The sequence below is a fragment of the Leptonychotes weddellii genome, chromosome X, assembly GCF_054177405.1.
Source record: "Leptonychotes weddellii isolate Sample4059 chromosome X, ASM5417740v2, whole genome shotgun sequence".
In the NCBI taxonomy this organism is placed as follows: domain Eukaryota; kingdom Metazoa; phylum Chordata; class Mammalia; order Carnivora; family Phocidae; genus Leptonychotes; species Leptonychotes weddellii.
In genome coordinates this window covers 98,427,542-98,439,937 of record NC_138385.1, presented here as the reverse complement: position 1 = coordinate 98,439,937, position 12,396 = coordinate 98,427,542, and the positions used below count along the sequence as shown (strand labels likewise).

The window sequence follows — 12,396 nt, the reverse complement described above, 5'->3', positions numbered from 1 at the left end:
TCGTTACAATATTATCATATTTTTATGTATGTATAAGATTATTTTTATTGTGACATTATTACATTATCATTACAATATTTCCTAAAATATGTGGTGGAAGTATGAGGTTCCTTGACTTTCTCTTAACTCAATGAGGAAAAAGTCCAACATCTTCGTCCACAAAGTGGGGGATGTCAGATCTCGCTTTACCGAGAAAAGGGGAATCTATTTTCTGGAATGACAACTGATTGGACTGTGGCCTTTAAGGAATTTGAAAGGCATTTTGTATATTCCCATTCATAGACAGAAATGAGGTCTTCTAATAATAGAACCAAGGGTCAGAGGGAGTTAAGCTGTAGTTCCCTATTCTCGGATGGTATTCTTTTTTTATCAAATAGCAATTATATTTTGTGCAGGACTGATTTTGTTAAGGTCAGTTCTCCTAACCAGGAAATCCTGACACCGGAAGCCTCAATCGACTGGTACCGTATCCGGAAAGCTGCATGACCATATTTACAAAAGTGATGATGCTACAAGCCATGAAATTAAGAAACCAGGCCTCACAGTAATGTTGTCTTTGCATGATTCTTTCTCCTTAGGAACTGAAAATAAAGGAAAGCATAACCTCCTTGGCCCCGATTGGAACTGTATACCCCAGATGACGACCTTTATTGGCGAAGGGGAGCAAGAAGCCCAAATAACATATATAGATTCAAAACAGAAGACGGTCGATATTTCGGATGGCACCTTGTGTCCCAAAGACCACCGGCACCTGTATATAGACAACACCTATAATCCAGACGAACTCAACCAGCCGCTGACCCAGCCGGGGGATGCTCCATGTGAGGCCGACTACAGGACTCTAGCTCAGCGGTCCCTGTTGACCCTCTCAGGACCAGAAACACTAAAGAAAGCCCAGGAGTCTCCGAGAGGAGCTAAAGTGTCCTTTATTTTCGGAGATCTCGCCTTGGATGATGGCATGAATCCCCCGACTCTCGGCTACGATAGACTATTGGAGGAGAGCCCAGAACTGCTGGAGAAGCAGAGGAATCTCTACATCGGCAGTGCCAATGACATGAAGGGCCTGGATCTCGCTCCTGATGCTGAGAGCATCCAGTTTGTGGCAAATTCTGTTTACGCAAACATAGGTGATGTCAAAAACTTCGAGGCTGCCGAGGGGATAGAGGAGCCCCTCCTGCACGACATCTGTTACGCAGAAAACACCGACGATGCAGAGGACGAGGATGAGGTGAGCTGTGAGGAGGACCTCGTGGTGGGAGAGATGAACCAGCCAGCCATCCTCAACCTGTCTGGGTCAAGCGATGACATCATTGACCTCACGTCCCTGCCCCCTCCAGAAGGGGATGACAATGAGGATGACTTCCTGTTGCGTTCCTTGAACATGGCCATCGCCGCACCCCCACCTGGCTTTCGAGATAGTTCAGATGAGGAGGACTCCCAGAGCCAGGCAGCCTCCTTCCTCGAGGACAAGGAGCCAGGCAGAAGTCTGCAAAGTGACGAGATCCCCGTGTCCCTCATTGACGCTGTGCCCACCAGCGCTGAGGGCAAGTGTGAGAAGGGCCTGGATAACACCGTGGTTTCCACGCTGGAAGCTCTAGAAGCTCTGTCCGTGTCAGAAGAACAGCAGACCAGTGACAATTCAGGTTCTTTCACGATTGTTACATTTATTCACTGATAACCATGCATTGCATCCTCTCAAGCCATTTAACCCTGAAGTCCTGTTATGTGCTGTTCTCCATTTCACGCATGTCCCGTTTCATAAGTGTGTTGAAACTACCATCGTGGGTTTTTTGTGTACGTGGTTTCCTTCGTTTTTTTGGTTTTTGTTTTTTTAAATATGTGGCACGTATTTTTCCCCATTTCTGGAACAATTGTGCAATAAACTCAGAGTCCTTACCGCTAAGGGAAAACCTTGGTTTTTTGTTTGTCTTTTGTTGTTGTTGCTGTTTTATAATAACGAGTCCCATTTTCTTACGTGTCTCCTAATGCCTCTGATGCATCCATTAATCGGCTCTTGTCTTTTACGACATGCAGGTGTAGCCATCTTGCGGGCTTATAGTCCCGAGTCTTCGTCAGACTCGGGCAATGAGACTAACTCTTCTGAAATGACTGAGAGCTCTGAACTGGCCACAGCACAGAAGCAGTCAGAAAGCCTCTCCCGCATGTTCTTGGCCACTCACGAAGGCTACCACCCCCTTGCAGAGGAGCAGACCGAGTTCCCCACCTCCAAAACCCCTGCCGGGGGCTTGCCTCCCAAGTCCTCCCACGCCCTGGCCACCCGCCCAGTGACTGACCTCCCACCCAAAGTTGTGCCTTCCAAGCAGATCCTTCACCCAGACCCCATGGAGATGGAGCCTGAAACCATGGAGACCAAGTCGGTCACCGACTATTTTAGCAAACTGCACATGGGGTCCGTGGTGTATTCCTGCACCAGCAAAAGGAAAAGCAAGCTGGCCGATGGGGAGGGGAAGGCAGCCCCTAGTGCAAACATGCCAGGGAAGAAGCAGCAGGGGACCAAAACGGCCGAGGCAGAGGAGGAAGCCAAAGGTAAATTTGGTACTGTGTCTTCAAGGGACAGTCAACACCTAAGCACTTTTAACCTGGAAAGAACTGCCTTTCGCAAGGACAGCCAAAGATGGTACATGGCCGCTGAGGGGGCGGTGGCCGAGCAAAGTGGATTGGAAGCGGCAACGGGGATAACGTTTCCGAGAGCTTCTGCTCTGGGGACAAGGGAGGCGGAAGAGAAGGATGAAGGGGCTCCTGATGGAGAAGCCAGTGAGGTTTCAGCACTTGGCCAACGGGACCACTTCTTAACTGACGTGACCTGTGTATCTTCAGCCAAAGACTTAGATAACCCCGAGGATACTGACCCGTCCACCTGTGACCGTCCTTCCAAGCTTCCCGAGGCGGAAGAGAGCGTGGCCCGCCTCTGTGACTACCACTTGGCCAAGCGGATGTCATCGTTACAAGGCGAGTGCCATTTTTCTCTACAGAGCTCTCAAGGCTCGTCAGTGGAGGCGGGCTGTGGTACCTGTGCCGCACCTGTGGAGTCCCCACTCTGCCCCGCTATGGGGAAGCACCTGATGCCCGAGACTTCGGGGAAAGGCATGAGTTACGTTCCTTCTGAGGAGAGAGCCGCTGGGCTGCCCGCCCACGGAGCCACCTTTAAGGAATTACACCCCCAGACGGAAGGGATGTGTCCGCGGATGACAGTGCCCGCCCTGCACACAGCTATTAATGCGGAACCCCTGTTTGGCACTTTGAGAGATGGATGTCATCGACTCCCCAAGATTAAGGAAACCACAGGTACAGCAATGATGGATTTAGCGCTTTGCATTACACCCCAGAAGCATGTAAGCCAGATTTACAACAAACCTAAAAATATATAAAGTCTGGAAGAAAACTAAAAGTTAGAATTTTGTTTAAAGGCTGCAGAACTGTGGCCAGGTTAACTACCAGTCATTGATTCCGCCGCCCCCCCTTCCCTGTGTTTAGTGAACACTGAAGTTCCTAGATCAGGAACAATGTGGAAATGGCGTCCACTCTTGAGAATCTTGCTGTGTGCTAGCTTCCAAAATGTGGTGGAGCAATACATTTTTTTTCTAAAGTCTAAATGTAGATTTTTAGCAGTGTTCAGCAGGACTTTTGGTTACAAGACAGTATGACGTAGAGTCCCAAGAGTTTGATGTCCCTCTCAAGATCTCGAATTTCTCTTTTTGCCATGTCGTTATTGAGGGGCAAGGAAGAATAGAGCAGGGTAGCGGGGAGATCCAAGGGGTTGGGGAAGACCATTTGCCCTTCAGCAATACTTAACATCCCTCCCTACTCTGTAAGACTCTCTTAGAGACGTGTTCTGCAGTATCTGGCACACCTCGGTGTCAGGAAGGCTCTGGGGGTACGCACGACGAGCTGCTTTATTTTCCCCAAAAGAATGGGGCGCCTGGGTGGCTCAGTCGTTAAGCGTCTGCCTTCGGCTCAGGTCATGATCTCCAGGTCCTGGGATCGAGCCCCGCATCGGGCTCCCTGCTCGGCGGGGAGTCTGCTTCTCCCTCTCCCTCTGCCTCTCCCCACTGCTCCTACTCTCTCTCTCTCTCTCTCTCTGTATCTCTCTGTCTCAAATGAATAAATTAAAAAAAAAATTCTATTTTCCCCAAAAGAATAAAATATAAGCACAGGTAGAAACAAGAACACAGCCACCTTCTGCGCCCATCTTCACCATTCTGCCACCCAGTGGGCACACATTCCTCTCACCGATCCACTCGGCCAGCCGTCACGTGGCAAAAACCAGATGTTCTTTCATACTCTCAAATATCAAAGTATATCAACAGTGTTGCTTCCATACCAGGTCAGTAGATGGTAGGGAGAGCTTACCTTGGTTCATTTGCAGCCCTTTTAAGATGATCTCCTTTCACAAAACCCACCACTGGCATCCCCTGCCTTGGGAACTGGTCTATGAATGTTCCTTAACTTGTCACTCCGCTAGCATCTTGACATCTAATTAAAGCATGCTGTTTACTCTTTCGTGGTTTACAAAGAGCTTTCCCCTAACTTCCCTCTTCTCACAAAAATTCTGCGAGGCAGAAATATTTTCTTCACATAACAGCTTTTTTAAAATTTTTTTTTAATTTAAATTCACATGACAACTTTTTTTTTTAAGATTTTTATTTATTTATTTATTTGACAGAGAGAGAGAGACACAGCGAGAGAGGGAACACAAGCAGGGAGAGTGTGAGAGGGAGAAGCAGGCTTCCCGCCTAGCAGTGAGCCTGATGCGGGGCTCAATCCCAGGACCTGGGGATCATGACCTGACCCGAAGGCAGATGCTTAATGACTGAGCCACCCAGGGGCCCCTCACATGACAACTTTTTTGAGAAAAGCTGGGCAACTCGCCCAGGGTCTCTGCTTCAAACCCAGTACCAGGCAGACCTCGTGGGGTCCTCTTAAAAAGTTGACCTTGTTTACTTTGCATTCATTAAATTAGACCATTAAAAAAAAAAAAAAGATAACTGATGCCAAAATTAACCTAACTCCCTTGAAATGAAACTTCAATGTCATAAATATGTTTGCATAGTCGAGATCTAGGAGGTATGTTTTCTAATTACATGTCTAAACGCTGATAGATAAATACTGGGGGCAAGGCAAGTCATGAAACGCCATGGTCTCTGAAAACGACTGTGATTGCTAGCCAATTCCAAAGAAATCCGTAGTTTCAGAAATAACAGATTCCCTGAATTTCTTGAAATGTGTTGAAATGGAAATCTGATGAGATCTCAGGAGGCAGTCTTTGACAAGGCGGGTGACCCTGGCAAATGGCTGCCCTTCTAGAGTGCATCCTCGGGCAGTGACAAACAGCACGTAGAGATTCAGTGAAAATGACCACCCATGAGATGCTTAATGATTCTCTCTGTTTCTCTGCTACCCCTAGTGTAGCTTTGACAGAGCCTGGGAAGGAGAGACGAGGAGGCATGCCTTCAGCTTGGTCTCAACATCCTGAAGCTGATCCCATCCTGCTACCATCAAACATTCACTCGGAATCAAAGGTGCCAATTCCAAATCAAGACCCTAATGATTTCTCCCAAGCAAATCTGGCATACGGAGAGGCTGTGAACTGGCGGCCACTGGATCTGAGAGGGGGGAGCCTCGGAACACCCCCCAGCCAGAGGGCTCTGAGGCGTAGCAGCAGTATCCTCTTGGGATCTGTAGGTTTGGAGACCTTCCAAGAGAGAACCAAGGGTGCGGTCAGCTTAAAGTGTCCAGGTGTCACGGAAGCACAGGAGGCCAGCTCGGAAAGGCGAGCAGAACTCCCCCTGGGGAAGAAGCTCACCAAAAGTTTTTCCCAAAGCTCGATGTTCTTTAGCTCCGAGGGGAAAGTTCACAAAAGGTCCCCGGTGGCTCACAAAGACTCAAAGCTGTATAGGACATTACCCTTGCGCAAGCTGGAAGGCAGCAATTGGAGATGCCGGGGACCTTTCAGCTACTGCTTCCTGAACCGAGGGCAGGATGAAGACGGCGATGAGGATGAAGAGGAGGGAGAGGCCACACGCCAGGTCTCTTGCCTCTTTCGACCACAGATGACTCAAGCCATGCCAGAACCAATCAGCCCACCTCTGGCTGTTGGGATTCGGAAGCAAGGAGGGGAGCTGACCAGAGGGTCAGTGCTGAAGGTCTGGGCAGACGACCTGACTGGCCCAGAGGATGCGGACTTTAGCAACCTGGCCTTTGATGCCCGGATTGCAAGAATCAATGCCCTAAAAGAGAGCACGTATGCAATGCCTGATGGGTTCCTTGCAGCCCAAAACGATGCCAATGAGTTGCTCTGCCTTGTCAGGGCAACAAAGGGGAAGAGAGAGGAGTCACGCCCTGAAGCATATGACCTTACGCTTTCTCAGTACAAGCAGCTGTTGTCCATCGAGTCCAGACAGTTGGGAAGTGCCTGTAGGAAACTGGCGATGGCCGAGAAAAGCCCAGAGGAGATGCTCCTAGCTATGACTTCCAGCTTTCAAGTGCTCTGTTGCCTAACGGAAGCTTGCATGCGATTAGTGAAGGTCGTGAACTCAGAAACACAGCGGCAGGAAATCGTAGCAAAGATCAATGAAGTGGTCATAAACTATATTTGTCTCCTGAAAGCTGCAGAGGCAGCCACTGGAAAGACCAGTGGGGATCCTAATGTTGGACTCTCGGCGCGACATTCAACCACCATGGCCGCCCTCGTAAGCACACTAATGCGTTCTCTCAAGATGCTTTTAAATAAATAAAGTATGAAAGTCACATCATAACCTACCTTTGCAAAGCCATACATGAACGTTTATTTACTTTATGTGTACGATGAACAGATGTCTCCTTTCTTCTCTCTGTATATTTTGTTATTTTATATAAAATAGGAGATAAAAGTCACACTGATAAAATGTTGAAATGTACTAATCAGACGTATTCTGTTTATATTATACATATATATACATGAAAAAGAAATATCCAAGAAAGTGATGACATTTGGCTATTTTTCATATAATTGAAACTCCAGGTATATGATGTGAAGTTTTAAATTCTACCGTGTTAGAGCAAAACAATGAATCCTATCCCCTTTCCCTCCCAAGCGGATACTTGGAGACCATATCATTCATGCTTAGAAGTTAAAAGAGAAAGAGAGAGAGAAAGAAATCACAATGTATATAAAACAGTACTTATGTTTTAAAATTACAATTTTTAAGCATTGGAAATAGCAAAGAAGACATTTAAGATCCAAGAAGCTATTATGAATTAATAGAGAATATATATAATAAATCAATTTTTTGCTCATAGTGTTTGGTTATCTGATGCTTTCTTCCAGGAATCCTACATCAAATTTAATTTTTGGCTTATGCCATTTGGACTAGAAATTGGGGTGCGGTGGATTCTATCGTGTCACTAGAAATGCTCTTCATGATGTTTCTATAATTAAAATACTTCCCAAATAGAAGAAGAGAGGTAACGATGGGCAGGTTCCTAGGCAATACCTAGAGTTAGAGATTATCTAATTACATAAAATGAAAGGAATGAATAACATCAAAATTAAAAAAAAGAGAGCTCTCCTTTGATTTAATGTCAAAATATATAAACCAAAGACGTCATCTTCCTCCCCACCCCAACTCAACCGCGAAACTTAGAATCCCATTAAGAGTGACAGAACATTTAGTGAAGTATTTGCAAAATTACAAAAAGCCACAATCAAGGATCATCGGAGTCAGTGCAGATCCAGTCCTATAAAGCGGACGGGACACCAGCCTGTGAGGCACGGCTCTCCGCATAGAGCTTTGTGCATCACCTCTACAGGGCCAATGCTTCCAACCAAATTCGGAATCCCAGCCTAACATTGGGACAGTTTCAAATCCGGAATGCTCCAGAAAATCAGGGAGAGATGGCTCCTCTAATATAGAAGCCATGATAAAGTATTCAGTAGAGGGCGCCTGGGTGGCTCAGTTGGTTAAGCAACTGCCTTCGGCTCAGGTCATGATCCTGGAGTCCCGGGATCAAGTCCCGCATCGGACTCCCTGCTCAGCGGGGCGTCTGCTTCTCCCTCTGATCCTCCCCCTCTCATGCTCTCTGTCTCCCATTCTCTCTCTCAGATAAATAAATAAAAAATCTTTAAAAAAATAAAAAAATAAAGTATTCAGTAGAAGTTCTCATTTGGATTGGTAGATAGAAATAGGAAAGCTGGGTGGAAAACAAACAAGTGGTAAATTTGACCACTTCCGGTGAAACTGATGGAACATAAAGAAGTCTTCAGAACTGTCCTCTGTCTACAAATGTATCTTTGGGTCAAAGCAAAAGGATGCAAGCCGCAATTGTCAAATAAAATAGACATGTACATATGTACTTCATGGGTCATTTAGTGCTTAAGCTCCGCCTACTCCTGTTTATGTAGATGGCTCCTTAAAAGATGACGGGAGTATGCCAGGTGCAAATACTTCATTCTTGTAGCCTACTGGGCAGGAGGTGTAAGAGTCTGTAGTTGCTATCTCTTCTCATCAGTCGTTCCTTAGAGATTCCATCACAAAAGTCACACATATTTCTAGATGGTAGCAAACAAAAGGAGTTTAGCTGTGTGTTATTATAAATAATGTTTAAATAATACAACATTATTTTCTTATAATTATAAATATTGGTGTTTGATATTGATAAATATTAATGGTGTTTACTGTGGAAATTTTTGGTAAATATTCTGTGCACTAAAATGCTAACATTAATAGGATGTGTGTTCTATGTCAGACAATGTGCTAAGCATATCACATATATTTAACCATCAGAACAATCTTATGGTTTGGACACTGTTGTTAATTCCCTACGGAGGCAATATGGTTTAATCGTTAAGGACATGGGGCCTGGGGTCAGAAACTTCTTGATTTACATCTGGACTCTGCCATTTTCTACCCCTTTCATCTTGGGAAAGTTAATGTTTTCTAAACCTCGATTTCCTTATAGTAAAACGAAAATCTCTTTCCATAGGATTGTCATGACTTTTAAGTACAATCACGTGTGTGAAGGTTTTACTGCATTACCCGGCAGAGTAAACACTTTAATGTTAAGATAATTTCATCATAGTCATTACGTCAAATATATTGCCCAAGATAACGTGTGGGAGATGTTTGCTTTATATGCATATTGTCTCCTGCCTGTATGTGCAGGATGCATTATGTGCGTTGCATGTGTGTAAAAGGAGCGTACAAGGAAGTGGTGATCCTTGTTCAAATCCTATGCGGTTAGAACAGCTTTTAGTCCCTTCCAGTTCTTTGAGAGGCCTCAGTGAAGCAGCTCTGGGTCTTTCCAGATCATCTCCCATTACCTATGGGTGCTCCGGTACATTTCTCTTACAAACAAACTCTTCAGTACTTCGAAAACCTCAAGCCCCCCCCCCCCCACACCAATTCACTACACATGGGGCTCCTGAGTGGGGTCCAGGTCCACTAGAGTGTAGGAAGAACATGTTAGAATGATCCTTGTGTTTATTTTTATCTAGCCTTTTTTATGTTTGTGTATGTTTTATAATGGCTTAATAGTGTGGTGGTATATGTACATCATTTTAAATAAATAAATCAATTAATAAGCATATGCCTGGTGCATGTATGCAAAAATCTTGTCGCAGGTAGGGTTGCATTCACACAAGTTGGGAGACCACTGAACTAGAGAATAAAACTTCCTTGTAACCCGAGATCCTTTTTTTTTTAAAGATCTGTTTATTTTAGAGAGAGGGGGAGAGCACGCGGGGGCGGGGGGAGGGGCAGAGAGAGAGAAAAGCAGACTCCCCACTGAGCACAGAGCCCGTCGGTGGGGCTCCATCCCAGGACCCCGAGATCACGACCTGAGCCGAAACCAAGAGTCGGCCGCGGGACTGACTACGCCACACAGGCGCCCCTGTACTCGCGGTCCTTTCTATTTAGTCCCCAGCCTGGTTTTCCATGTGTATCACTATTAATCTTTTATTCTAAAACTTTGAAACGTACACAAAAGTAGACACAATCATATAATGAATCGGTATGTACTTCTCACACACCAATTCATTTAGTAAGAACTTCTTACAGATAACTTTTAAACATAACCACAATGCCATTTTCACACTTTCAAAAATCAATAATTTCCTAATGTTATCAAGTAAATATTAGAGAAGTAAGTAACGAAGAAAGTGAAAATTCCTATAGACCCAACCCCCAAAGAGAGTCCTTGTCAATAACATAGGGCATCTTCTTTCAACTTCATACCTATATATATTGATGTTAGTATTATTGTCTGGGTTTGAGTTTAACATTTGACTCTGAGTTGGTCTGACTGCAATTGCCCTTCTAGCTGAGTCCTCATTCCAGCATATTTTATGTACGTGGACTGGCCAGAAGGGGTATGATGGACGTGGAAAGACAGTACTCAGGTGAACAACCACCACAGCATTAGGCTTCTAGTAAAATCCAACAAGTAGTGCAGTTGCTTCAGACACTGAAATTAACACAGACCCCCTAGGCGCAACTGGAATCAGTCTAATCGCAAAATAAATTACTTTCCAGAAAAGAAAGACTAACAAATACTGGAATGACCAGTTGCTGACAGTTGCAATGGATCGATTCCCTTTGCTATGAATTTCATCTTCCATGATGATTGGTCTTATAAAGACAGTCTTCATTTATGTTCCTTTTTCATGTATTTCCAAATGCCAGTTATTCTCTGCATGATACTTCTGAGCTACTCAGGATGTCACTCGGATTTATTTCTCCTGGATTACTCTTGGTTTGGCAATGGGAGAAGTCCACTCTCTGACTGGTTTACCAGTCATAATTGTGTTAACTGATTTTTAAATTGGGAAATGAGCAAATTGGCTCTGTTCAGGTGATTCCTTATCTTTTCCAAACATTTAGAAATCTTCATAAGGATCAAAATACATATATTACATTGTTTCTCGCTAACCTGATTTTGTCTCCGCATTTAGGGGGGTGGAGGGGTGCTCAGAGGTGGGAGGTGTTTGAGGAGCTCTGTGTTGGAGGGGCGGTAAGACTAGTTTTCAGTTTGGTTTTATGGATTCCAGTGCTAGTTTCCCCTGTGGCAGTCCAAAAACTATGATAAAACGTTCTCTATATAACGTTCCAAATCTTCCTTTAGAGTTAACATTGCAGAGATGGCTTCTCTGCTTTGAAAGATCAGTCAGAATCTAACCTTTTGAACTGAATTTTTATTCATAAGAACTTGAACATCACTAAGCTGGATACTTTTTAATTATCTCCCTATTCTCTGGCCTATCCCACTCACTTTTTAATTTCGAAGCTTATACATAGGAAATCCATGTCTTTATCAAATGTTTCTGCTGCACAAAATAATGGAATGAATTAAAGCCTGGATCACTGAAATAAGTAGATAGCCACTTATCCCACATAGCTTATTTCACCATTCAACTTGAAATTAACCTCCTGCCTTCAGCTGAACTTTCTCCAATCTTGCCTCTGTATTTATAATCGCATCTCAATTTTCTGTTACACATTAACCTCAAAGCATTGAGTTGTTTGTGAGTTTGTTTGGGTTTGTTGTTGTTGTTGTTGTTCTACCTGTTAATTCTCATCTTCTACTCTCCAGTCTGGACCAAAATTCTGGTTGCGGCATTGTCATTCACAACTTTAGGCAGAATTAGCTTTGGCAGTGGAGGTATGTGGGATTTGGGAAGCTGAGCCTTCTTAATAACCTCCAACTAAGTAATATTTCCATTTTCACTTTGATTAGTACCTTTTGCACATTCTGCCCTTTCACTAAATGATCCCTGACTCCTTTCTGTCACCCACTTAAAAGAGGCAAGATGAGTCCGTTCATTCATTCCTAATCTGGGCAAACACTGCTAGGGGCTGGAGGTGAGATACAATGGTGAATGACTGACATGGTCCTTGCCAAAAATGGAGCACCCATTCTAGAACGGGTCATTCCTCAAGAAAGGAGGGGCTCAGAGCGAGTCAGCATTGCAGGCAGTCTCCACTTTGCATGGCATCACAGGACCACAAAGATGACCAAGCAAGCCAGAAACGTGCAAAATGATCTTAATTGTCAATGAGAAAAAATTACAATTGTTCCATGACCTATAGAGATCTTTGTGAAAACATTACTATCTTACTGTCAATTTTAAATATATGGGGACATGAAAAAAATATAGTAAAATGGATATTTATTTGGTACACAGTAATTTAAAACATTAGAAGCTGGGAGAATTAAAGTGGACTTTTTTGGTAAAGCCTTACAGAGGGTAATGTGAACAGAGCTTGTCGTCTTTTATTCATCATTTAACTTACAATCTGGAGTGAGCATCTTTTCTGTGCTTTGGCAAATTGTCATACTGCTTTCTAAATTTGGATCAGCTTCCCATATTTTATCGTTCGTGCTTCCAATGTTGTGAAATGT

General features: G+C 44.3%; 1 protein-coding gene across 1 annotated transcript in view; it reads left to right on the top strand.

Moving 5' to 3' along the window:
* The window catches only part of FRMPD4 (FERM and PDZ domain containing 4), a 551,128-nt gene extending 541,507 nt beyond the window's left edge, over window positions 1-9,621 (top strand). Inside the window, exons 15-17 of the mRNA XM_031028288.2 lie at window positions 579-1,643; window positions 2,035-3,306; window positions 5,431-9,621. Coding sequence (XP_030884148.1) covers window positions 579-1,643; window positions 2,035-3,306; window positions 5,431-6,755 — 3,662 coding nt within the window. The 3' untranslated portion in view covers window positions 6,756-9,621. The remainder of the gene's footprint in view (window positions 1-578; window positions 1,644-2,034; window positions 3,307-5,430) is intronic.
* Window positions 9,622-12,396: the final 2,775 nt, after the last annotated feature.